At 53.9% G+C, this 23,243-nt stretch overlaps 1 protein-coding gene across 1 annotated transcript in view; it reads left to right on the forward strand.

Moving 5' to 3' along the window:
• The first annotated feature begins 3,195 nt into the window (after window positions 1–3,195).
• ENG (endoglin) overlaps window positions 3,196–23,243 on the forward strand; it is a 31,661-nt gene continuing 11,613 nt past the window's right edge. The window contains exons 1-3 of the mRNA XM_055399416.2: window positions 3,196–3,631; window positions 11,853–11,995; window positions 22,392–22,532. Coding sequence (XP_055255391.2) covers window positions 3,565–3,631; window positions 11,853–11,995; window positions 22,392–22,532 — 351 coding nt within the window. The 5' untranslated portion in view covers window positions 3,196–3,564. The remainder of the gene's footprint in view (window positions 3,632–11,852; window positions 11,996–22,391; window positions 22,533–23,243) is intronic.

The following is a 23,243-nucleotide window of genomic DNA, read 5'->3' on the forward strand; positions in this document are numbered from 1 at the left end:
AGGGACAGTGCCGAAGCCCGGGGCTGGCAGCGGCCATGACCTGTGACTATCCTCAGCCTGAAGGGCTGGGTGGAGAGGGCCAGGTCAGTGCTGTGGCCTCCGGAGCAGAGAGGCCACCAATTTGCAGTGACCCTACGGGGAAGGAGCCAGAAGAATGAATCCTCTGGCTCTTCCTCTCTGAGCTGTGCAGGGCTGGGGCTGGGGGTGGGTGGGGGGGACAGAGGACGTAGGTGTGTCCACTGGAATGAGGCGTGCATCTGGGGGTCAAACAGACCACTAACCCAAGGCTGGTTCCCGCCTGCGGGACGGTGTCAGAGTGACTGTGAAACTCCCTGGGGACAGGCAGCCCGGCCCAGGGACTGGTCTCCGCCACTGGGGACAGGGGCAAAGGCCTACCTCTCTGTGTCTCAGTTTCCCTATCCGTCCCCGGCTCCGCTCCTGCCTTACCTTCTGGGGAACTTCATGCTTTTAATCAATGAGACTGAAGGACCAGAATGTCCTCCTGGGCTCTGTGCTGGGGAAACAGTGGAGCAGAGACATCCAAGTCCCTGCCCTCGAGGGGCTGCTAGTTGAGCAGAGAGACTCACACAGCATGAGACTGGCTGAGGGGCGGGGGGTGTCAGGGTGCTATGGGAGCTTTGGGGTGAGCCCCCTCTCCAGTCCTGGATGCCCAATCTTCCTCCCTCCACCAGGCCCCTGGGCTCAGGGCTCCAGGCCCTCCTTAGGTTTTTCTCTCCCTGGAAGTCAACCTCAAGCATGTCCTGGGTCCACCTAGGCCTCTCCCACTTTCTAGAGAGACCCAGTGGGCCTTGCTTACTGTGTGAGATGGGATGGATTAGCAGCATGAGGGTGGACGGGAGGGCGGTGTTTTCTATTTTTATTTTTTAATATTTATTTATTTCACTGCATGGGGTCTTAGCTGAAGCACGTAGGATCCAGCTCCCTGACCAGGGATTGAACCCAGGCCCTCTGCATTGGGAACTTTGGAGTCTTAGCCACTGGGCTACCAGGAGGGTTCCCGGGAGGGAGGTTTGAGAGGAGCCTTCCATGGGGTCCCCGTTACAGCCTCAGATGTTCCAACACCCATTCTGGACAACAATCCCCCTCACCTAGAGCCATCTGTCTTCTCCAAGCTCAGATGGGAGCAGATGGGAAGGAATGGAGCTTGGGGCCAGGCAGCCCTGGGGTCTCCAGCTGGGGTCACTCAAACCTCAGGGAGCCTCAGGTTCCTCCTGTGTCTCTGGCGTGACTGAGGGGATCCAGAGCTGACAGAGGAAGGCCTAGGATGGGGCCTGAGAGAGGGAGAGTTCAGCTCCGGGGGTACTGGAGTAACTAATTTTCCCTGGGGCATGGACTCTGGTTGGGAGATGCCTGGGGAACCTCACAGCCACCCAACCTTCCCCCACTGGAGCCACCCTGTGCCTGGTGATGCCCACCTCCCCATTCCCGAGGCTGCAGGTAAAGACCGAGGAACGGTCACTCCCGGGAGTCTCCCTCTGCTCTGTCACAGCCTTCCTGGCCTTGCTGTACTGGGATGGGTCTCCGGTGACCCGAGACCCAAGCCTGGCCAGGCACTGAACGCGCTAGCAAACCTTCCCCCACCTCCACCCAAGGAGCCACACCCGCCCTTCCTGCCCTGGGGGTCAGCTCCTGCAGACACAAACACGCTCCACTCGGCCCCGGGTTGTCTAGAGGCAGCCAGGGCTCACACCTTCTCCTTCTCCCTTGGGCCTCGATTTCTCCATCTGTGAGGAGAACAGGTATGATGAGGAAAGCCCCTGGCTCCATCCCCACTGTGGGATGGAAATTCGTCCTCTCCAAGCCCACTCTGCCAGCACCTTCTCTCCAGAACCCTCTGTGACTCCCGAGGCTTTCAGGATAAAGTCCTGGCATTCAAAGCCCCCACTCCCCGGGACTTCCCTAGTGGTCCAGTGGTTAAGACTGTGCTCTCAATGCAGGAGTCCCGGGTTCAGTCCCTGGTCAGAGAACTAGATTCCCACACGCTGCAACTAAAAATCTCTCAAGCTGTAACTTGAAGATCCTCCTTGCTGGAACCAAGACTGAAGTTCGGCATATTGCAACTGAGACCCGGTGCAGCCAAATTAAAGTAAAAAATGCCTCCTCTCCCAGAGCAACACCAGAGTCTGCTTCTCTAGGTCTCTTGTCCCCATCACACCACTGCTTGACCTACAGCTGTCAGGCCACTTCTTGCCTCTGTGTCTTTGTTCAGGCTGGTGCCCAGCCTGACATGCCCTCCTCACCCCTTTTTCTACCCCCTCACCCCAATTCGCCCAGACTTCCACAGGCCAGACCTAAATGCTCCCTCCTCCAGGCAGCTCTGGCTTCCTCCTCTGAGCCTCCTGGGGCTGATCCTAAAGTGCTACCCGTGACTAGCACCAAGGCGGACATGTAGTTGGCGCTAACTGTTTGCAAATGAGCAAGGGACAGTTCTGGGACTGTCTCCCAGGCTCAGGGAGAGTGATGGGCAATCCCTTCCTGAGTGCTGGGCCCAGAGCTCTGTGCTATGACGCCCGGACCCACAGAAATCTCACAACCTCCTGGCGAGGAAGGCATTGTTATACCTGCTTTACTTCCAGGGCGACTGTGTGGCAGTGGGCTTGTCCCCTGTCCTCTTTGGGCCCTGAGATCTCAGCCCCAGCTGCCGTGCTGTGCCAGTTTTGGAGCGTTGCTCCCCTATCCTGGGCCTTAGGTTCCCTGCTTACAAAACAAGGGAACGCCAGCCCAGTGTCACCCTTAGGGAAACCAGTGTTGGTGCCTAAGGGGACCTGTTCAAACTCCAGCTCCACCATATTCTTGGGCCAGTGACCATACCTCATCAAGCCTCTGTCCCCTCACCTACAAAACAGGGACAGCGAGTTCGTGGAGCTGAGTTCCCCATGAAGTTCCAGGGCTTGGCCAGGCCTGGCCCCTGACGGTGCCCGTTGGTGGGCTGTTAGGATGGTTCTTTTCATCTGCCCCCCTGGGGCTGCCAGATGCACCCCACTAGCCAGCTGTTGGAGAGGGTGGGATGGGAGGGTGGGGTATGTGGGGGGACGAGCCTGGAGCCTGGGTCCTCCCACCCCACTGCCTCCCCCCCACAAACACCCCCGCCCCAGGGCCCCCCACCCAGCGACAAAGCCCGTGGCACTTCCTCTCCCCGCCTGGCAGGCCGCCTGGTCCGGCCCCTTCTCTAAGGAAGCGCATTTCCTGCCTCCCCGGGCCAGGCTGGATGAGCCGGAGCTCCCCAGAGCTGACGGTCAGACCCCAGCCTCCATCTGTATCCACAGGCCGGGACCGCCGCCACCGCCACCGTCCACAGAAGCCCTGCAGCCTCTCCCTGCTTAAGGCTGGGCCAGCAACCCCCCGGCCTGGCCCCACGCTCCCGTGCCCGCTTCTCCTGACCCCTCGGCCGCCACCTCAGAAGGCTGGAGCAGGGACGCCGTCGCTCCAGCTGCCTGCTGCCCTTGGGTCCCCGCGAGAGCCCACGCCGGCCCCCGCGCCCGTCCGCAGCCCTGCCCCTGGACACCGGATAAGGCCCCGCACACAGACCCCCGGGAGGACAGCATGGACCGCGGCGCGCTCTGCCAGGCCGTTGCCCTGCTGCTGGTCGTGTGCAGTCTCGGCCCCACAAGTAGGTGTCCACGGACCCGGGGAGGGGGTGACTGGGCCCCCAGGGCATAGACCAGGCCCCGAGTGTTCCCAGTCTCCTCCCTCTGTCCCGACTCGTGCCCAGTGCAGCTGTCCCGGGGGGAGGGGGCGGGTCTGGACCACCCAAGACAGATGTCACAGGGTGACCTACCATCCCAGTTTGGCAGGATGAAGAACTTTCCATCCTAAATGACTGGGGCAAACAGGGATGAGTTATTTACCTTAACTCTGGCCTCAGGCTACGTCCAGTTTCTCCCCAGGAAGCCCAGGTCCTAGAGTGCGGTGCAGCCCCTGGAGAGTCCCCTGCCCTCTCTGGGCCTTAAGCTCCTCATCTGAGGCATGGGTGGGATGGGAGGGTGTGTGGTCTCATGGTCAGAACCTGGGCTCTGGGTTCAGATCTCTGCTGTGTTTCCTCGTGGTGTGATCTTGGGGGCTGCCTTCGGGTCGCTGGGTAGAGGATGAGAAGTCCCCTCGGGGAAAGTCAGTGGCAAGCTGGTTTCTGTTTGTTGTGGTTTTAGGATTAAATTCCTCTTCCTTCACCTTCCCCGGGGGCCTGTGAGCGGTTCCTGGAACCCTTCTGACTGGGTGCTCCCTCCCCCTATACCCAAGAAGTGTGCATAGTGGGGGCACAGCCCAGACTAGGGGTTCAGCCTGGGGGCTTCTCCAGGCGGTCATGGCCTCTGCGACCTTCTGAAATGACCAACGAGAGGTAGTGAGGAGTCGGGGACCCCTTGCCCTCATGCCACTCTCCTTGGACCTCTCTGTGCCCTGCCCCTCATTTATTTGAAGCCCCCGGATAGCCCTGTGGACACCCCCTCAGCTTGGCACATCCAGGACCTCCTTTAGGGATGGGGTGAGAATGGGAACAGCGGCAATGGTGATCACCCCCTCCCTGCCCTACCCTGTCGTTACTGTTATTTAGTCACTCAGTCATGTCTGACTCTCTGTGACCACAATGGACTGTAGCCCGCCAGGCTCCTCCATCCACAGGATTTCTCCAGGCAAGAATACTGGAGTGGGTTGCCATGTCCTTCTCCAGGGGATCTTCCCTAGTCAGGGATTGAACCCACGTCTTTCTGTCTCTTGCTTTGCAGGCAGGTTCTTTATCACTGAGCCATGAGGGAAGCCCCTAACTCCAGCCAAGGCATTTTAAGGTCCCTAATGGGTCTCTAAGCTCTTCCCACTGCCTCACTGACAATACAGGAAACTGAGTCTCAGACATTAAGTGATCCAGCAGGGTTTCGCCCCAGGCCTGTGGCTCCTGTGGTCAAACCACTTGCTCCTGATCAGGCAGTGATACAGCAGCTGCTCTCCATAAGCTCCGAATTATCTTCCAAGATGGCTGCCTCTATCACCCCATTTTACAGGAGGGGATGTGGAGGCTCTGACCTGCTGAGTTCACACAGTTCCAACAGAAGCTGTACCTGAACTCCACAATAGGTGCCCGGCCATCTTGCCTTTCTCCAGCCTCCCTTACTTTCTAGTTTGATAACACTCTCTTTCTCTAGGTCATCAGAGAAAGACACTCACAGCTCTTTAGGGGCCGGTTTTATAGGATCGAAGGCAGTGGTGTGCTGGCAAATAGTCAGCAGTGGGTTGGGAGAGGTGGGTAGGAGCGGAGGGGGGGGCAGTTAATGTTTGTTAATATCCATGGTGTCAATGTTCCCACCCAGCCGATTTCAAGCTATCAACTCGGCAGACTTGGAGTTGGGGCGGCTGTGCCATAATAAAGCTTTATCTACTATTTCCACCACCCAGATATGACAGACGTAGATAACCTTAAGAACACAGATAATAGAAAGGGAATAAAATAATTAGGGGTTTATGACTTTTGATACAATAGTATACATTTGATATATATTACTCATAAAATATGTGATTTATTTCATTGTAAGCTTATAAAATTTAATTTTTAATTATGGCTGTGTTTAAGAACCAATTGGAAAAACTCCTAATAACATATTAATCTGCTCCTGCTGGCAGGTGCTGGCACCCCAGCGGTCAAAAATAGGACCCAAACAGGTCCCCAAATGGGTCCAGCATTCTGGGAACACAACTTGGCAGAATCTTTCAAAACCCTAACTTGTGTAACATTCTTGCCTTCAGAAGTCAGCCCCAAGGCCTTACTTGCCCAACCCAGTAAGGATGTATGGTCCGTAGGTGCCTGTAAACAAAAGCCGGCCAGCTGGAAGCCACCCAGTGTCCACCAGCCTGGGCTCCATGAAATGGCTGACTATGCACTGGAATCTCACATAGTGGTTACCAAGAAAAAGCTATTCCCAGACCGACACTGTTGGGGACATCTGTCTGGGACACACTGTCAGATGCTCGTGCAGTACTGACTCCAGTTCTGTAAGAGTAAAATAGCAGTAACACACACTGTGAGCTTCCCAAGCAGCTCAGCCAGTAAAAGAAACTGCTGGCCAGTGCAGGAGACACAGGAGACTCGGGTTTAATTCCTGGGTCGGGAAGATCCCCTGGAGAAGGAAATGGCAACCCACTCCAGTATTCTTGCCTGGACAATCCCATGCACAGAGGAGCCTGGAGGGCTACAGTCCAGCGGGTCTCAGAGTCAGACACGACTTAGCACATATGCAACGTACCATATGCACAAAGAAAACCCCAATGTCACTGTTCTTGGGCACCAGGTTCTTTTAGAGGATTTTCACTTTCTAAAACATACTTTCCTGTCATGTTGGAATTTCTTTTAAGAGCAAATATGTATATTGCTTTTAAAAAGCAATTTAACCATATATTCACTCGAGTCTGCTCCTCAAAGAAAATGCATAAGAGTCGGGGAAATGACCTCCCAGCTCCTTCTTTTAATCTGGGCCTTGTTAGCGTGCTGGTGTCTTTCTTACTGACTATTGTCTAGTTTTTAAGGTAATTTCAATGCAAGTGGATCAAATTTGGAAATCTTATGTAAACTTTTTATGTCCCAGAAGTTTTCTATGTGGTCATGTGGACTCCATGATCATTCCATTGTGGTTCTAGAATATTCTCTCCCTTAAACGTGCCATCTCATCATTTCCCTAATGAATCCTTTGTTGTTGAATAGTTAGGTGGTTTCCCCTTTGGGACCAGTTATAAATACCACTTCCAAGCACGTTTTTGGTACATGCATCTTTTCCTGTATTTTGGAGTATTTCACTTGGATAGAGTCCCAGAAGTGGAGGTGCTGGGGTTCGTGGCCCGTGCTGGGTGGCTGGAATCAAAGAGTGTTTCTGAAGTGTGGGTAAGTGCTTGCTGAAAGACAGGGTGGAGGTGTGACTTGGAGTCCCCTGTGCTGCTGGCCACCTGTGTGAGGGTCTCCCCAGCCCTGACCCCTGAGAAGGGGCTAGGGGTGCAGGACACAGCCTATAGATATCCATCCCTAGAGTCTGCATTTGGGGCAGCTTCTCGTTTGCCAGGAGGAAAGGTAGGTTGAAGCAGGAGTTGTGTGAACCAGGAGACAGGGGTTCCCTGGGGACAGTGAGGGCAGGACCATTAATTAAGGTTCTCACTTCAGCCAGATAGTTGGTAACACTAAGCCCCAGAGGGAGAGAAAGAATTGATCTCAATTTCTCATGGGCCCCATTAGGTCAGTGCTGGGCCCTCGGAGGACAAGTCTGGTCTATTTATTTGCTCAAGGGCCTGATGAGGAATCGGGGTGAGCGGGAGGGACCACCTCCTCTGCATCTCCAGTGCGTCAGGCAGCCCTTTGTCTCTGTACCCAGATTATGGATGAGGAAATCTAGGCTTGGGACTAGTGACAGACCCAGGTTGTCTGCTGAACTCGGCTTCTTTGTCTTGTGCCGTAGGTGGCCTGGGTGGCTGTGGGAGTCTTGGAACACTGACTGTCCTGGTTCTGGAGACCCTTCTTCTAGCTCCAGCCCAGCTTTGGGGCATCAGCTCTGGAGGCTAAAGAGGACCCTCATCCAGGGTTAAACTGACTTTAATACCTGTGACAAAGGTGGAGACGAAGGCCAGACCACTGCTCTAGGCCTGTTAAGTGTACTATCAGACTTAACCTGCACAAAAGCCCAGTGAAGCAGGCTCTCCTGTTACCCCCAGCTCACAGCTGAGGAGACTGGAGCACTGGCAGGTGAAGGAATTTGCCTGAGTAACACAGCTCAGAAACGAGCAACAGGGGCTCGAGCCTGGGACCCAACCATACACCACAGTGCCTTGGGGAAGACAGTGGCGCTCTCTCTGTTGCCAAATCGTCTCACCCCACACATTAGGTTTCTTTCCTGCACCTATAGTGGGTCTCCCACCTAGAGCACAACTGGATGCGTTCTGATGAGATTTTCCCAACAGGGTTTTGAAGGATGTACAGGAGTTGAAAAGAAGTGGTCAGGGAGAGGGCACAGAAAGGGCAAGGAACAAGGTGTGTTTGATGGAAACGTTCACATCTCCCCCTGATGGACATAAATAACTGACAGCGATACCAGTTCCTGAGCAGGAATCCTGTTTAGCGCCATGCATGTGTCAATTTACCAATGTTTCCACCAACTCACTGAGGAAGGTATTTTGACTACGACCACTCCATTTTACAAATAACAGCACTGAGGCATGGAAAGGAAGCTGGAAAGGAGAGAAATCAGGATCTGAAACATCAACATCTTTCGGTCCCTGCACTTTATCTTTCCATTTTAATTTTTTTTTAGTTGCAGCATGTGGGATCTTTAATTGTGGCATGGGAACTCTTAATTGAGGCAGGTGAGATCTAGTTCCCTGACCAGGGATCAGACCTGGGCCCCCTGCATTGGGGGCTCAGAGTCTTAGCCGCTGGACCACCAGGAAAGTCCTGGATCCTGGTACTTTTTAACTCCACTCCAGGTTGTGGAAGGTGGCCTTAACCCAGAGACATCAGCAGTCCAGGACAGACTGGGGAAAGGAGTGCTGAGGTCTTGCTGGTGGCCAGGCCCAGGGAGCAGTGGTTGGGCTGGACGCAGGGAAATCTGTGAGGCCATGGTTGGATCCTGAAGGGTGACTGGGTGACTGAAGAAAATAAAAAGCAGAAAAGACCACTGTCAAAGAGGACCTGCCCTGGTTTCATAGAATGATCACGGCCTCTGTGTCCAGAAAACTGACTGTATACCAGGATCTGTACGCGGATTACCTCATGCAGGTAACACAGCCTGTGCAGTGGGTGCTGGGTGCTAGAGCTGGATGGTATGGGCTCCAGTATGAACCCTGCCACTTAACAGCTGGGTGCCCTCAGGCAAATTCTTGCTGTGGTTGTTCAGCTGCTCAGTCATGTCCAACTCTTTGCAACCCCAAGGACTGCAGCACGCCAGGCTTCCCTGTCCTTCACTATCTCCTGGAGTTTGCTCAAATTCATGTTCATTGAGTTGGTGATGCCATCCTACCATCTTGTTCTCTGTCACCCCCTTCTCCTGTTTGCCCTCAATCTTTCCAGCATCAGGATCTTTTCCAAATTCTTGCCTCTCCCTAATCTTTGGTTTCCCCCATGTCAAGTGATCATAATAACAGTCCCCATCTTGTAGAACTGCTGCACGAATCAAATGAATGAACTCACGCAAAGCCTCCAAATAGTCCCTGATGCCCAGGAAACATTATGGCAGCTGTCTTGCAAAGGGGGAAGCTGAGGTTCAGAGAAGTTAGGCTCTTGTTTACAGTGACCAGCTTTCCAAGAGGCAGAGCTGGGATTTTGCTCATACCGTCCAGCCCCTGAGTTGGTTTTGCTTGACCGTTATCCTCTTGGCCTCTCTAGGTGCTGGGGGTGGCCATCTGGAAAGCCCCCGAGGTGGCTTTGCACTCATGGGTGGGGGAGGAGAGGGAGCAGACAGGGCTGGAGAGGTGGCTCCCCAGTTGCTGGGTCTCTCATTCACCCGGTCACCCAGGCCCCCAGCGGCGCCTCCTCCAACCCAGGTCCCAGGAGTTTCCCTTGGTGCCAGGGGATTGTTTTCAGCTTTGTCTGGGCCCGCCTCCGGCTCCGGGAGACAGGCCCTGGGCGTCACACTCCCTCCTGTCTCCCCATTCTCGTCTGCGGGGTGGGGGCGGCCAGGACTCGAAAAGGCCCCAAAATAAATGGACCTCTTATCTGATCTTCCAGCCTGGCCTGTTATCTGATCATTACATAATGGCCAGGCCTGTGGCCTCTCCCGCTGACGGCATGGAGGAGGTGGCCCCAGGCGGCCCCAGCGATCTGGGAGGAACTGGGGTTCCTGGAAGTCTGGGGAGGGGGCAGGGAAAGTCTGAAGGAAGGAGGAAGGCGCTGGGCTAATCTGCAGACCAGACCCCAGGCTGCGAGGGGAGAGGTAGGTCCGAGGCCGGCCCGGTCAGCTGTGTGTGCCGTGTGGCTCTGGACATCCTGCATCTCTGGATTGCAGTCTCCCAACTATACAGGAGGACTAAGCAACAGCCAAGAAGTCTGTTCTCACTGACAGGGTCAGGGGGAAGGTGGGGAGCACTGAGGAACTTGGTGGGTCCCCAAGTAGGGGGGACAGCAACAAAAGGTATCAGCCCTTGAGTCTAGTTGAGCCTGAAACACCAGTGACCTCCCTTTCTGAGGCCCCTCTCCTGCAAGCTGTCCTGTCCCACCACTTCACCACCCACCTGGGACCAACTGTTCTCCGATGGCCAAAGTCAATCAAAGAATTAAAATCAAAACAACGACCTCTGCGGTCCAGCGGTTAAGACTCTGTGCTTCCACGGTAGGGTGTGCAGGTTCGATCCCTGGTTGGGGAGCTAAGATCCTACAGACTGCAGAGTAAAAAGTAAAAACAGCAACAAACAGCCATACGCCTTGTCTCATGGAGTCCTCTCAATCACCTCTATGGTTTTGTGGATTCTATTCTTAGCGTCCTTTTACCAACGAGGACACCGAAGCCCCAAGTGAAGTAGTTCACCTCCTCAGACACAAACCCAGGTCAGCCTGGTTCCAGGGACCTTGGCTTTCAAATGCCCTATTCCACAGGCACTCTGGGGTCCCTGGCACACAGGACAGGGCCAGGGCGAGGACTTCTAAGCCAAATATTCTTGTCCTGAACTGATCCTTCCCAAGTGGTTGCTGGCGGGTGGTGTGGTGGTGGTGGTGGTGGTGGGGTGGCCATTTTATGTCCTTCTCTGACCTCTGGGGGCTCCTGAGCCCACCAGTGGAAAGTTGGGCAAGGAGACCGGGTTAAGCCAAAGCCAGCCCGATAGCCCGCGATTCGGAAGAAGCCTCCCCCGCCCCCGTCCTCTGGGCTGGCGTCGGCTGGACGTGCGGCCAGGCCCTCCGCGCCCATCTTTGATCTCCAAGCAAACAGGAAGTGAGCGCGACAAGACGGGGACACAAGCTCCCAAACAGTCGCCCCTTCTCTGTCCTTCCCTCCTCCGGAGCCCCCTCCTCCCCGGCACATTCCTTCGGACGAGGTGTAGGGGCCTCATTTCCTCTTCCTCCTCTGCTGGGTCGGGGTGAAATTCCATTCCCTTCCCTCAGGACCTGCGTTTCCGGGCAGCAGGCTCTGCGGCCTACTCCGGCCCTGCCCTCTGAACCTGGGCTTGCTCTCTCCGCCGGGGCCAGGAGACTCTCAAGCCTCCTTGAGGCTCACGAGGAGAAGTTTTGCCTCCTGATCCTTTGGAGCGAAGCAGCCTAGAGGCTTGGGTGCGTGTACATGTGGGCCCTGCCACACCGTTAGCGTTGCCACATGTAGCAAATGAAAATATAGGCTGCCCAGTGAAATTTCAATTTCAGATAAAAACTGAAAATTTTTTAGTCTAAGTATATCCCATGCAATGTTTGGGATATGCTTATACTTTAAATACGCATTTATTTATTCAAATTTGGACATCCTGCATTTTATCTGTTGACCCTATACCTGCTAGCACTGTGACCTCAGGTAAGAAATGTTTCATTTCTGAGGCTCAGTTTCTTCATCTGTGGAATGAATATAATGATATCTACCTTGGGTTGGGAAGATCCCCTGGAGGAGGAAATGACACCCCTCTCCAGTATTCTTGCCTGGAAAATTCCATGGGCAGAGGAGCCTGGTGGGCTACACGGGTCGCAATGAGTCAGACATGACTGAGTGACCAAGCATGCGCGTGTGTGCGCACACACACACACACACCTTGTAAAATAGCTGTGAAGATGCAATAAAGACCTTAACAGTGCCAAGCATCCAGTCGGCATTCAGAAAGTGGGAGCAGTTGTCACCACCTTGTTCTTAACTGGTCCTTAACTTGTCCCTCTCTCCGCCTGTGATTTCCCACAGGTCTTGCAGAAACAGTCTACTGTGACCTACAGCCTGTGGACTCCGAGGTGACATACATAACGAGCCAGGTTTCTGAGGGCTGTGTGGCTCAGATCCCCGATGCCACCCTAGAAGTCCACATCCTCTTCTTGACGTTCCTAGGGGTGAGTGCCCAATGGCAGGGTCGGGTGGGGACCCAGAGGATGGTCCAGGGCCAATGAGATGAGAACTCAGTCCCTGGGGTGGTGGGCTGAGTCCTCACCAGGGCTCCTGCCAGGATAGTGACATGGACATCTCACAGGGCCTGTCAGCAGAGGCATTTCTGGGGGTAATCTTCTTCTTGTGGCCCCTGAAACCGTTAGGTCGCCCTGCACTTGTGCAGTGATAAGACGGTGCCCAGGCCACCAATATCGGGGGGAGTGGCCTGCTCCTCACCATGCTGCCTGCCACAAGGACTGTGGGCCTTGATAATCCCCAGACTGCACAAGACCCAGGTGGGAAGGGCTGGGTTTGGCCAGCAGGGGAGCGGAAAAAAGCCAGGAGAGCGGTTATTCGTGCACCTCCGGTGATGTGCTCACTTCTTCTCAGTGGATACAGCTCTGCTCCAGGCAGCCTTGACCTTGAGAAAGTGCTTTCCTCCCTGGAATGTCATCATCAGACCCCTGTGACCGGGTCAGGGTCTGGAACCCGATGACGTCACCTCTGAGACTCTCCTCCCCTCACCGAAAAGACCCACCATGAGTTTGTCTAGGTCCCTCCTGATACTAATAACACATTTATTGAGCACTTACTGTGTGCTAGGTACTATGCTAGGCCTACTAAGTGGTGGGAACAGAATTAAGCACCTTACATGTATTAAGCATCTCGAGGGCCTGTCTGTCAGGGGTCTATCTCACCATTTTTCAGAGGAGGGACCCGTGGCAGGCCAAGAAAGGTGAAGCAATATGTCTGAGGTCAGAGTTCACTAGATCCCTGGAGACTCCAAACTAGGCTATCCCCTGGATTCCCCAGTGGATTTCAGTGTTCAGGGGGCACCTGGCCCTCCTGGGCTGGTGACCACACCTGGCCCATGCAGCCTCAGGTCCTGATAGCGATTTAGTGGTATTAGCTCGGGGTGAACTTGTGGTCCCTGAAACTGTTAGGCTGCCCTGCCTTTGTGCAGTGATAAGATGGTGCCCAGACCACCAATATCGGGGGGCCCTGCTCCCCACCACCCTGCCTGCCACGAGGACTGTGGGCCTTGATAATCCCCGAGCTCCAGATAGAGCCAAACACATGTTATGTGGCTTCGATAGCCATTGTAATTTTTTTTTTCAAGTTTGGTAATGATAGGGAAAATGAGATTGCCCTCTGCGAGTTCATTTTGTTTGTTCGGATGTTCAGGTCTCGGCGCCTCACCTGGGTGGCTGGAACACCCCCAGCCCCAATCACTCAGCAGCGGGCCAGAGTCAGAGAAGGCTCCCGGCCAAGCACCCAGGCCCATGGGAGACACGTGCAGACAGACAGCCAGGACCCAGGTGACTGGAGCTTTCTCAGGGAGCACAGGGCTGTTATGGAGTTAGGCAGGGCTTCCTGGAGATTGCAAGAACTCTAAGGATGGCCAGAGCTCACAGAGCGAGGAGGCCATGGGGCTGAGCAGAGGACATAGTGAGTGCACAGAGTGAACGCACAGGCAGGGAGGTGGGCCTCGTTTGGGGTCAGCATCGCATGGCTTGCTGTAGCATGAGCATACATCTCTCCTCGGGGCACCGCAGGGGAGATTGACAAGGCCCCGTTGCCACAGCAAGCGGCCTGGTCTTTATCCTGTGAACAGTGACGGTCATTGGAGGATTTTTAGGGGCACGACAAGATGCTGCTGTAACCTGTCATCCTAAACTCATGACAACAGAATCTCCTTGTCACCTTCTGCCTCTACCAGAGAATTCAGTCCATGGAGTGTCCAGCTTTTAACTCAAGGAGCCAGGCTGCAGCCTCCAGGACTGCTGAGCCTGTTTGTTTGAGGGGGTGATGGAAAGAGCTGGGGTTTAGGAGATGGGGGCCCCAGTTCTGCATCCATCACTGGTCAGCATCTCATATCGCCCTGGGCAGGCAGGGGGGCTCCTTCTCTCCAGGCTCCAATAGATACACATTTCTCGGGCTCAGGGACTCACCAAAGAATCATGGAGTAGTCGAATCTGGCCCAGGGCCTGATGTGCCCCAGTGACTGTGTATACAAATGGATGAATGAATGAATGTATTGCTATGTGACCTGGAGGGTCAAGAACATGGGCTCTGAAGCAAGACTGTCTTTAAACTGAACCTCACCCCTTATAGGGGCATGACCTTGGGCCACCTCTCCAAGCCTTGGTTTTCCATGGGAAACATGAGGGTGATGACCATAACTACCTCACAAGGGGGCTGTAAGAATCCAGGGGGCAATGCAGGCAGCATACCAAGCACGGTTCTGCCAAAGCCACTGCCTAACCTACAGTAGCTGTGCCTGTCGTTATAGCCTCTCCTCTGTGGGGTCCATGCCTCTCAGGTCAGCACTCGTATTCGGCCTGACATGCTCCAATGTACGGAGCACCTTCACACTACTCAACTAACTGGATCCCCACAGGCAACTGCTACCAGGTGGCTGAAGCAGGGACTATGAATGCACTTGCAGAAGGGCAGCTGAGGTCTAGCCTCCTGGAGCTGGATGCTCGTGGCTCTCTTGCCCCAAGAGAGCCCACAAGCCCATCGGACCGACTGCAGTAACACGGAAAAGAACTGTTGTTTCCCTGGGGTGTCCCTTCCTCGCCAGGCAGCTGCCAAGACGGGGATCTCCAGTCCAACAGTTCCCCACAACCAGTCCTCACCAGGTGCCTGCTCTTTGTCAGCCTGTGTTGGGCATTGATGGTGCAGAGACAAAAAGCTCTGGCCACGGCCCTGGAGGCACTCGCAGGAGAGGCAGAAGTGGGCCTCGTCAAGCCCTGGTACTGAGTGATGGACTTGGCAGTAGAGGGAAGGGGATGCCAGGGGCTGTGGGCCCTGGGAGTATGATCATTGAATGTGGAAGGAAGGGGCAGTAGGGAAATGACTCCCAGCGTTGAGCCAGACAGAGGGGCGTCAAGGGCATTCCAGGCAAAGGGCACTGCCTGAGCAAAGGCCTAGAGGCAAGAAACACGAGCTGGCAGCAGTGGCGTGGGTGGCGGCTGTCTCAGCAACCAGCCCAATCCCTCCCGACCTATGGCAGCCTTCTGCAAACCCTGGCACAGAGAAACAGTTTCCCGTCCATCCCCGCGTGGCGTCTGAATCCTCAGATTTCCTGTGGGTGGGCGGCACATGAGCTGTGGCGGCCAAGAGCCTCGGGAAAGAGAGGTTCAGGGTGTGTGTGTGTATGGGGTGTGTGTGTGTGTGTGTGTGTGTGTGTTTGGGACATTTGCAGACAGATGAGGGGGCTGCTGGGCAGGGGCTCTATCTCGCTGGGTCCCCGAAGGGCAGGCCGGAGCCTGGATTCCGGGAGGGGGCCCGGGGTCACATCCTGACCCGTGGAGACAGGAAACCGGCCTGGTGTCTCAGCGGTTCCCGTCAGGCCGACTGCACTGATCTGCTATCCTCCTAACAAACCCCAGGCAGCCAGGGCAGAGCCAAGACAGCCGCTGATTCACCCCGCTTCTGGGCAAACTCAGGGAGCTGACGCCGCCTCACCACCCCCAAGCAGACGGAACTCAGGACTTTGGTGCTGATTGCCTCCTGCCAGAGGGGCAGACAAGGTTGCTCAGGCAGAGGGAGGGCAGGGGGCCCCGGGCTCTTCTAGGCCATCCTGTGAAGGGCTGTGGAAGGCAGTGCAGCCCTCAGACTTAGGCGAGGAGGCCCCTGCCAGGGACCTACAATGGGTAGCCCCTCTCAGGCCCTTTTCCAGTTGCACCCCTCTGCCATCCCTCTCCAGCCCCTGCCCTGTGTACCCAGGATGCCGGAACTCCCTGCCCAAATGCACTGAGCCTCCTCCCAGGGTTGGATGGGGCTCCTTCTTGTCCTTTCCTCTAGAGGGGATACTGCATGGCTGGGGTTAGCTCCTCCAGATCTGAGGGCTACATGAGGTGACTAAGAGTGCGCACTGGTGGCGCAGAGAGAAAGCAGACCTGGCCTTGGCCTTGGAGCCACTCCTACAGGAGGCAGAGGTGGGTGTCAGCAGTCCTGGTACTGAGTGATAGACTCAGCGATGGCAGGGAGGTTATAGGGGGCTGCGGGGTGAGCATGGCAGAGCTTGAGCATCCAGGCTGGTTGTCTACATGTGTTCATGTGAAGAGAAGAGGGGTGGGTTGGGGCCAGGGGCTGTCATATGTGTCCTTGTCCCAGGCCTTGCAGATATGAGGGACGGGCTTGGTGGACTGGGGCATGGACTCGGGGCCAGACAGACTGGGCAGGAACTGTGTCTTCATCTCAGTGCTATATCCCCAGTGTTCAACTCAGGGTCAGTCCTGGAATTGGAAGGATGAGTAAATAGATGGATGGATGAATGGATGGATGGATGGATGGGTAGATGGGTGGATGGTTGGGTGGATGGTTGGGTGGATGGGTGGATGGATGAATGGGTGGATGAGTGGATGGACTGATGGATGGATGAGTGGACGGGTGGATGGATGGGTGGATGGGTGGATGGATGGGTGGATGGGTGGATGGATGGGTGGATGGGCGGATGGATGGATGGATGGTTGGATGGTTGAGTGGATGGTTGGATGTTTGGATGGATGGGTAGATAGATAGATGGTTGGAAGGACAGATGCATGGATGGATGGATGGGTAGATGGATGGATGGGTGGATGGGTGGATGGATGGGTGGATGGATGGATGGATGGGTGGATGGATGTACAGTTGGATGGGTGGATGGGTGGATGGATGTATAGTTGGATGGGTGGATGGATGGATGGATGGTTGGATGAGTGGCTGGATGGGTGGATGGGCAGTTGGATGGATGGATGGATGTATAGTTGTATGGGTGGATGGATGAATGGGTGGATGAGTGGATGGATTGATGGATGGATTAGTGGACGGGTGGATGGATGGATGGATGGTTGGATGGGTGGATGGATGGGTGGATGGTTGGATGGTTGAGTGGATGGTTGGATGTTTGGATGGATGGGTAGATAGATAGATGGTTGGAAGGACAGATGGATGGATGGATGGATGGATGGATGGATGGATGGGTGGGTGGATGGATGGGTGGATGGGTGGGTGGATGGGTGGATGGATGGGTGGATGGGTGGGTGGATGGGTGGGTGGGTGGATGGTTGAGTGGATGGTTGGATGTTTGGATGGATGGGTAGATAGATAGATGGGTGGATGGGTGGATGGATGGGGTGGATGGGTGGGTGGGTGGATGGATGGGTGGATGGGTGGGTGGATGGGTGGGTGGTGGATGGGTGGGTGGTGGGGTGAGGGTGGGTGGGGTGGGTGGATGGATGGTGGTGGATGGGTGGATGGGTGATGGGGGTGGATGGGTGGATGGGTGGGTGGATGGATGGATGGGTGGATGGATGGGTGGGTAGATGGGTGGGTGGGTGGATGGATGGGTGGATGGATGGGTGGATGGATGGATGGATGGGTGGATGGGTGGGTGGATGGTGGGTGGATGGGTGGATGGATGGGTGGATGGATGGATGGGTGGGTGGGTGGATGGGTGGGTGGAATGGTGGACGGATGGGTGGATTGGTGGATGGTTGGATTGGTGGGTCAATATTGGAAGGTAGGGGAAATGTAACTTTGTATAAGCATTTGCTGATTGGCCACCTCCATGAGGTTAGCAGCGTTACTGGTTGTTTGGGGGTGTTAGTCTTGTTCTCTGCCAAGCTCCTGGAGGACAGAGTTGTGCTTTCTTTCCTGTCTCCCATTAAGAGCATAGCAGCCCCGGGCCAGGCCCAGTGCTATTCTCCCAGACAGACAAAGAAACTGGGGAAGTAGAGATGACATGGGCTGATCAGGAACCCTCAGCTGGGGAGAGTGGCGTGCCTCTCCTGGGAGTTCTAGAAGCACACTCTGTAGCCACCTGGCTGGAGACCGACTCCCAGATGCCAAACACTGGGAGCCCCAAGGAGGCAGACAGAATCAAAGAGCCATATAATACTAAGCCTACACAGTTGGGGAGACTGAGGCCCAGAGAGGGGCTGCTACAGGGAGGCCTGACTGGTCCCAATTCCAGTCAGCAGCTGCCCAGCCCTCATGCCCACCTCCGCAGCCCCTAAACTGTGGCCCTCCTCTGGATGAGTGAGCAGTGGGGGAATGGGGGGTCGAGAAAACCAATCCACTGCCATGCGTTTGGGTGGACATTGGACCGCCCACTTTTCACGCAGAATCTCACTGAATCCTCACAAATCTATGAAGTAGGTATATCATTCAGCCCATTTTCCAGATCAGGAAGCTGAGGCCCAGAAACAGGAAGTAACTGCCCAGGGTCACAGGCTAATGACTGAGGCCAGGTTTGACTTCAGGTCCGTCTGGCTCTGACACCCTTCTCCTGCTACCCTGCCTGTAAGTCTGACTCCACTGGGGTGAGCAAAGGGACTGCCGGCTCCAATCTGGCCGCCTCCAGTCTAGGAGGGTGGGGGCTGCAGGCAGGCCCGAGGCTCCACTCCTAGAAGAATTGCTGGAAGCAGCTTTCTATAAGTGGCTACTAGTGCTCAGGGCCTCCCCACTGAAATCCCCCTTCCCGCCACTGACTGCTGGGCCGACAATGGCAACTGTGGGCCAGAGGCACAAAAATAGAAACGTGGTCTCCCGCCCACTGGCTCAGGGAAGGGGCCGGGCAGGCCCTGGCCGGCCCAGGTGGCAGAGCTGGGGGCGAGGGCGTGACTGGCCTGCCCACCTCGGCTGGGCTCCCAGAATCCCCAGGATGCCATGGGGAAGACTGGGAGCTTGGGATGGGGGGCAAGGCAGGCCCCTTTACCTTTGGGCTCGGGGCTGGGAGGAAAGAGGGAAGTCTGCATGTGAGTGACTGTGTTGATGAGTCAGGGCCACGGGATGGAAGTGTTTGCTATGGAAACCCTGGCTGGGTTTTTCTGGTAACCAGCTGACCTTTGAGCTCGCGCCGGGAGCTCCGAGACCCGGGGAAGCCCGGCTCTCCAGCCTCCCTGACTTTCTACAGGGCTCACTTGCTGCATGGCCCTGGCCCCTGCCTGCCTCTCTTTGGGCCTCAGCCCACACCCCCTCCTCCCTCCCCACCCCCAACTCTACAGGGAGGGACTTGGTGACAAGGGAGTGGAGGGATTGGTATGTGAGCCCTGGGAGCGGAGCTGAGTGTGTCGTGACATCTGTCACGACGTTCCAGTCTCCTGACCCCTCACCCTCAGCGTGACCCGACGCTGACCTCCACTTCTCTTCTTCAACTTCCTCTATCCAGAGCCTCACTTGGTTTCGGTCTCCACCCTGTCCTATCCCTGTTTTGCAGATGGGGAAACTGAGGCACAAACAGGGACAGTCAACAGGCATGGGTGGCCACAGGGCTCTTTCCTCCCACCTTGGGGGCTGTGCTCTCAGCCTGCGGGCATCCACCGAAGGGCAGAGGAGGGATTATTCTCCTTGTCCGCAGCAGCTGCGGCACCTCCTAACCATAGGACCCATCTCTTTGCCACGTATGGGCCGTGAGGTTCACTCCTCTGGGGAGGACAGACAGATGGGGCTGGACAGTGATGAACTGTGGGGCAGTCTGCGGAGTGGCAGGGTTGAGAGGGAGGACACGTCTAGGCGAGCTGCCCAGGGGTCCAGGCACCCACTCTGGCACCACGCTGATGGGTACTGGGCATCTGACTTCACCGCTCACTTTGGCAGGGGTCCTCCCTATGCCCAACTGCTACATCTGTGAAATGGGAAAATACCTGACCCTGCTTCGATGAGAGCATGTGCAACACACATAGCATAGGGCTGGGCACGCATTAGACTGAACCCTGTGAAAGTACTGATATTTGATTGTCGTATTTTAATAGCTTTATTGTGAAAACATTTGCCCACTTAAAGTGTACGGTTGAGGGGTTTGGGTCATATACACAGAGTTGTGAAATCATATTTGATGGTTCAAGCTAATAATACATAGGCAATTAGGTAATGAAGCTGGGGTGGGTCCATTCTTGAAGATTCAGACAGGGCAGCAGTGCCTGAGCCTTTCCTGACAACAGCAAGGTGGGTCTCCCTTCACTTCAGTTAATTTCAAGAACTAATCACAATCCTGGAACAAAGTGTCAGTTCTGACATTTGGAGTGGAATTTCCTATTTTGCCAAAATATGATATTAAATCCAATATTTAATCCATAAAGTGTTTAGAATGTACACTGTTTTTTAAAGCTGATGACACAAGATATTTCAAAACCCCAAAGTTATAAACCCATTAGAAAACAGAAATTAATCCAAAAAGTGAACTTACACAAACATAAATTCAAGATATATCAATCTACTATAAACCAGCAGAAAAGTGATCATTCAAAAATTAGCAACCTAATAGCTCACTAAAATGAAAAAAATATTTATGAAACATTGAAAATGAAATATTATTTGTTTCTATTTTGTTTCAAAGAGCAAACTTACAAAGCAGTGTCATTACGGTGTCATTATTAGGTAGTGGAAATATTTCTGGGCAGATTTTTCCAGCTGAAACACTCTGGCTGTCTGACATCAGTTGGGGAAATGGCCAGGAGATAATTAGAAGTTAAATCTAAAAATTTTCCACTGATGTCTTCATCTTGAAATATCGGTCTCCTTTTTGATAAATTTAAGGAGATTTGGGGGGCAGGGGGGTCAGCGTTTTGTCTCATTGGAGAGAGATTGCCAGCTTTTGTGAACAGCTGGAGTTTGTGTTTCAATCAAATGTTTCCATCTGTCTTTGTCCTTATAAGTCCAAAGGAGGGTTTCTGAGGCCGGCACCTGTCTCAGTTTCAGGAGTCACCCGTTCATGCTCCATTGGCTCAGTCTTTGGGCACGGCGGGGGTTCTTCTTTTTTTCTTTCTGGCTGTGCTGGGTCTTCACTGTGGCGTGCAGGCATCTTCTTGTCGCGGTGCGTGGACTTGTCTAGTTGTGGCTAGTGGGCTTAGTTGCCCCAAAGCATGTGGGATCTTAGTTTCCCCAACAAGAGATCGAACCCATGTCCTCTTCATTGGAAGGTGGATTCTTAACCACTGGACCACCAGGGAAGGCCCAAAGAAGTCTATTCTTTCAATGGAAACTTTGCCTTGTGGATTGCTGTGTTCTTTTTCTTTCTGGGAATAAAGAGGTATAGAAAAACATGATGGGGCAGGATAGCAGTTGAGAGCAGAGGCCTGCCTAGGTCTAGATCTTAGTTCCACACTCATGTGCTGTGTGGTCATGGACAAATGACTTTACCTCTCTGTGTCCTGTTTCCTCATCCGTAAGTGAGAATAACAGTGGTATTGTGAGATCTTAGGGTTGTTGTGCGGAGAAGGCAATGGCAAGCCACTCCAGTACTCTTGCCTCCAAAATCCCATGGACGGAGGAGCCTGGTAGGCTGCAGTCCATGGGGTTGCTAAAGGTCGGACACAACTGAGCGACTTCACTTTCACACATTGGAGAAGGAAATGGCAACCCACTCCAGTGTTCTTGCCTGGAGAATCCCAGGGACGGGGGAGCCTGGTGGGCTGCCGTCTATGGGATCACACAGAGTCGGACACAACTGAAGTGACTTAGCAGCAATAGCAGGGTTGTTGTGAGATTAAATGAGTCAATGTATAAAGCACTTAGAACAGTCCAAGCACTTAGGAAGCACTATATAAATGTTAGGTATTAGCTGTTATTGTTGTTGTTAGGAAAGCATTCTAAATACATATACCATGATCAATTAAATTTTTTAATGCAGTCGAGACAGAAATGATTTCAACTTCACTTTTCTTATAAAATATCAAAATGATGGTATTACCCAACCAAGCATGAGTATTTAATACTTTAAACTAGAAAGGCAAATAGGAATACTGCGATTGGGGGGCAGAGTTTGATGCCTCAACACTGCTGCATTGGGACAGAGAAAGGCCACACGGTGTGCTCTAAAGTCACACAGGCTGGTTCACAGCAGGTGTTTAATGGAAATAATAAACCTCAACTGACTACTGAATAAAGTTCAGGCTCATTGCATTTATTTATTTTAAAATATTTATTTATTTGGCTGCAGCAGGTCTCAGTTGTGCCATGTGAACTTAGTTTCGGCATGTGGGATATAGTGCCCTGACCAGGGATTGAACCCGGCCTTCCTGCATTGGAGGCATGGAGTCCAGGGAAGTCCCAGGCATTTTATTTTAAATACAGCAGTATGTACATGTCAATTTCAAACTCCCAATCTATCCCTTCCTCTGATCATTAAAAAAAAATGTCTCCTTGGATTTGCCGAGACTCATCTTTCACTTGTTTAGCAAATATTTTCTGGGTACCTGCTTGAGGGCCAGGTACTGTGTCGGGTTCTGGAAGACAGGAGTGGACAAGCTGGGCAGGGAGAATGAAATGGAAGCTGACAGTAAATGAGTCAGCGCTGCTGACCTGGGTGGCACACAGCCTGTGCAGCCTGACTGATCTGTGTATGTGTCTCTCCCCTTGCCCCCATCCCAGGACATGTCAATGCTGGAGCTGACTCTTCAGACATCCAAGCAAGGTGGCATCCAGCCCCGAGAGGTGCTGCTGATCCTCAGCGTGAACAAATCCATCTTCCTGAAATTGCAGGCACCAGGAATCCCACTCCAGCTGGCTTACGTGAGTGTGTTACCTCCAACCGCAGCCTCAGGCACGGGCTTTGGGAGGCCCCTGCTGTCCACCTCTGTGGGCCAGGGTCCCCTGCTTCTCTTTTTCATTCTGACATTACTCACCAGGGTCCTTCCTGGTGAACCCCATGGGGCCCTGCCAGAGAGAACACAAAGGGCAACAGAACCTGGGGAAAGAACTCAAACCGGGAGGTGGGAATCAAACCCAGGAGGTGATGTGTATGCATGCGGACGTGCTCAGTCGCTTAGTCGTGTCCAACTCTTTGCGATCCCATGAACTATAGCCAGCCAGGCTCCTTTGTCCATGGAATTTTCCAGGCAAGAATGCTGTAGTGGGTTGCCATTTCCTCCTCCAGGGGACCTTCCTGACTCAGGGATCAAACCTGCGTCTCCTGCACTGGCAGGCAGATTCCTTACCACTGAGCCACCTGGGGGAAGTCCTCAGGTTGATGCACAAATTGGCCAACTCCAACCCTCTCTCATAGCCTCAGTTTTCCCATCTGTCCAGTGGGAGAACTGGATTCACTGATTCTCCTCCATAAAATAACCTTGTCACTGTCTTTGAAAAAATTTACAAGATGTAAATGTGAAAATATTCAAGTACAGACAAAAAAAAGGCCAGAAAGAAACCTAACAATGTGTTAACAGTAGTTCTGGCTGGGGAGAGGGATGAGGAACAGGGATCTGCTTGGTTCTTTTCACT

This window comes from Moschus berezovskii, chromosome 11, assembly GCF_049115385.1.
Source record: "Moschus berezovskii isolate FMDL1 chromosome 11, NW_MosBer_1.0, whole genome shotgun sequence".
NCBI classification, from domain to species: Eukaryota; Metazoa; Chordata; class Mammalia; order Artiodactyla; family Moschidae; genus Moschus; species Moschus berezovskii.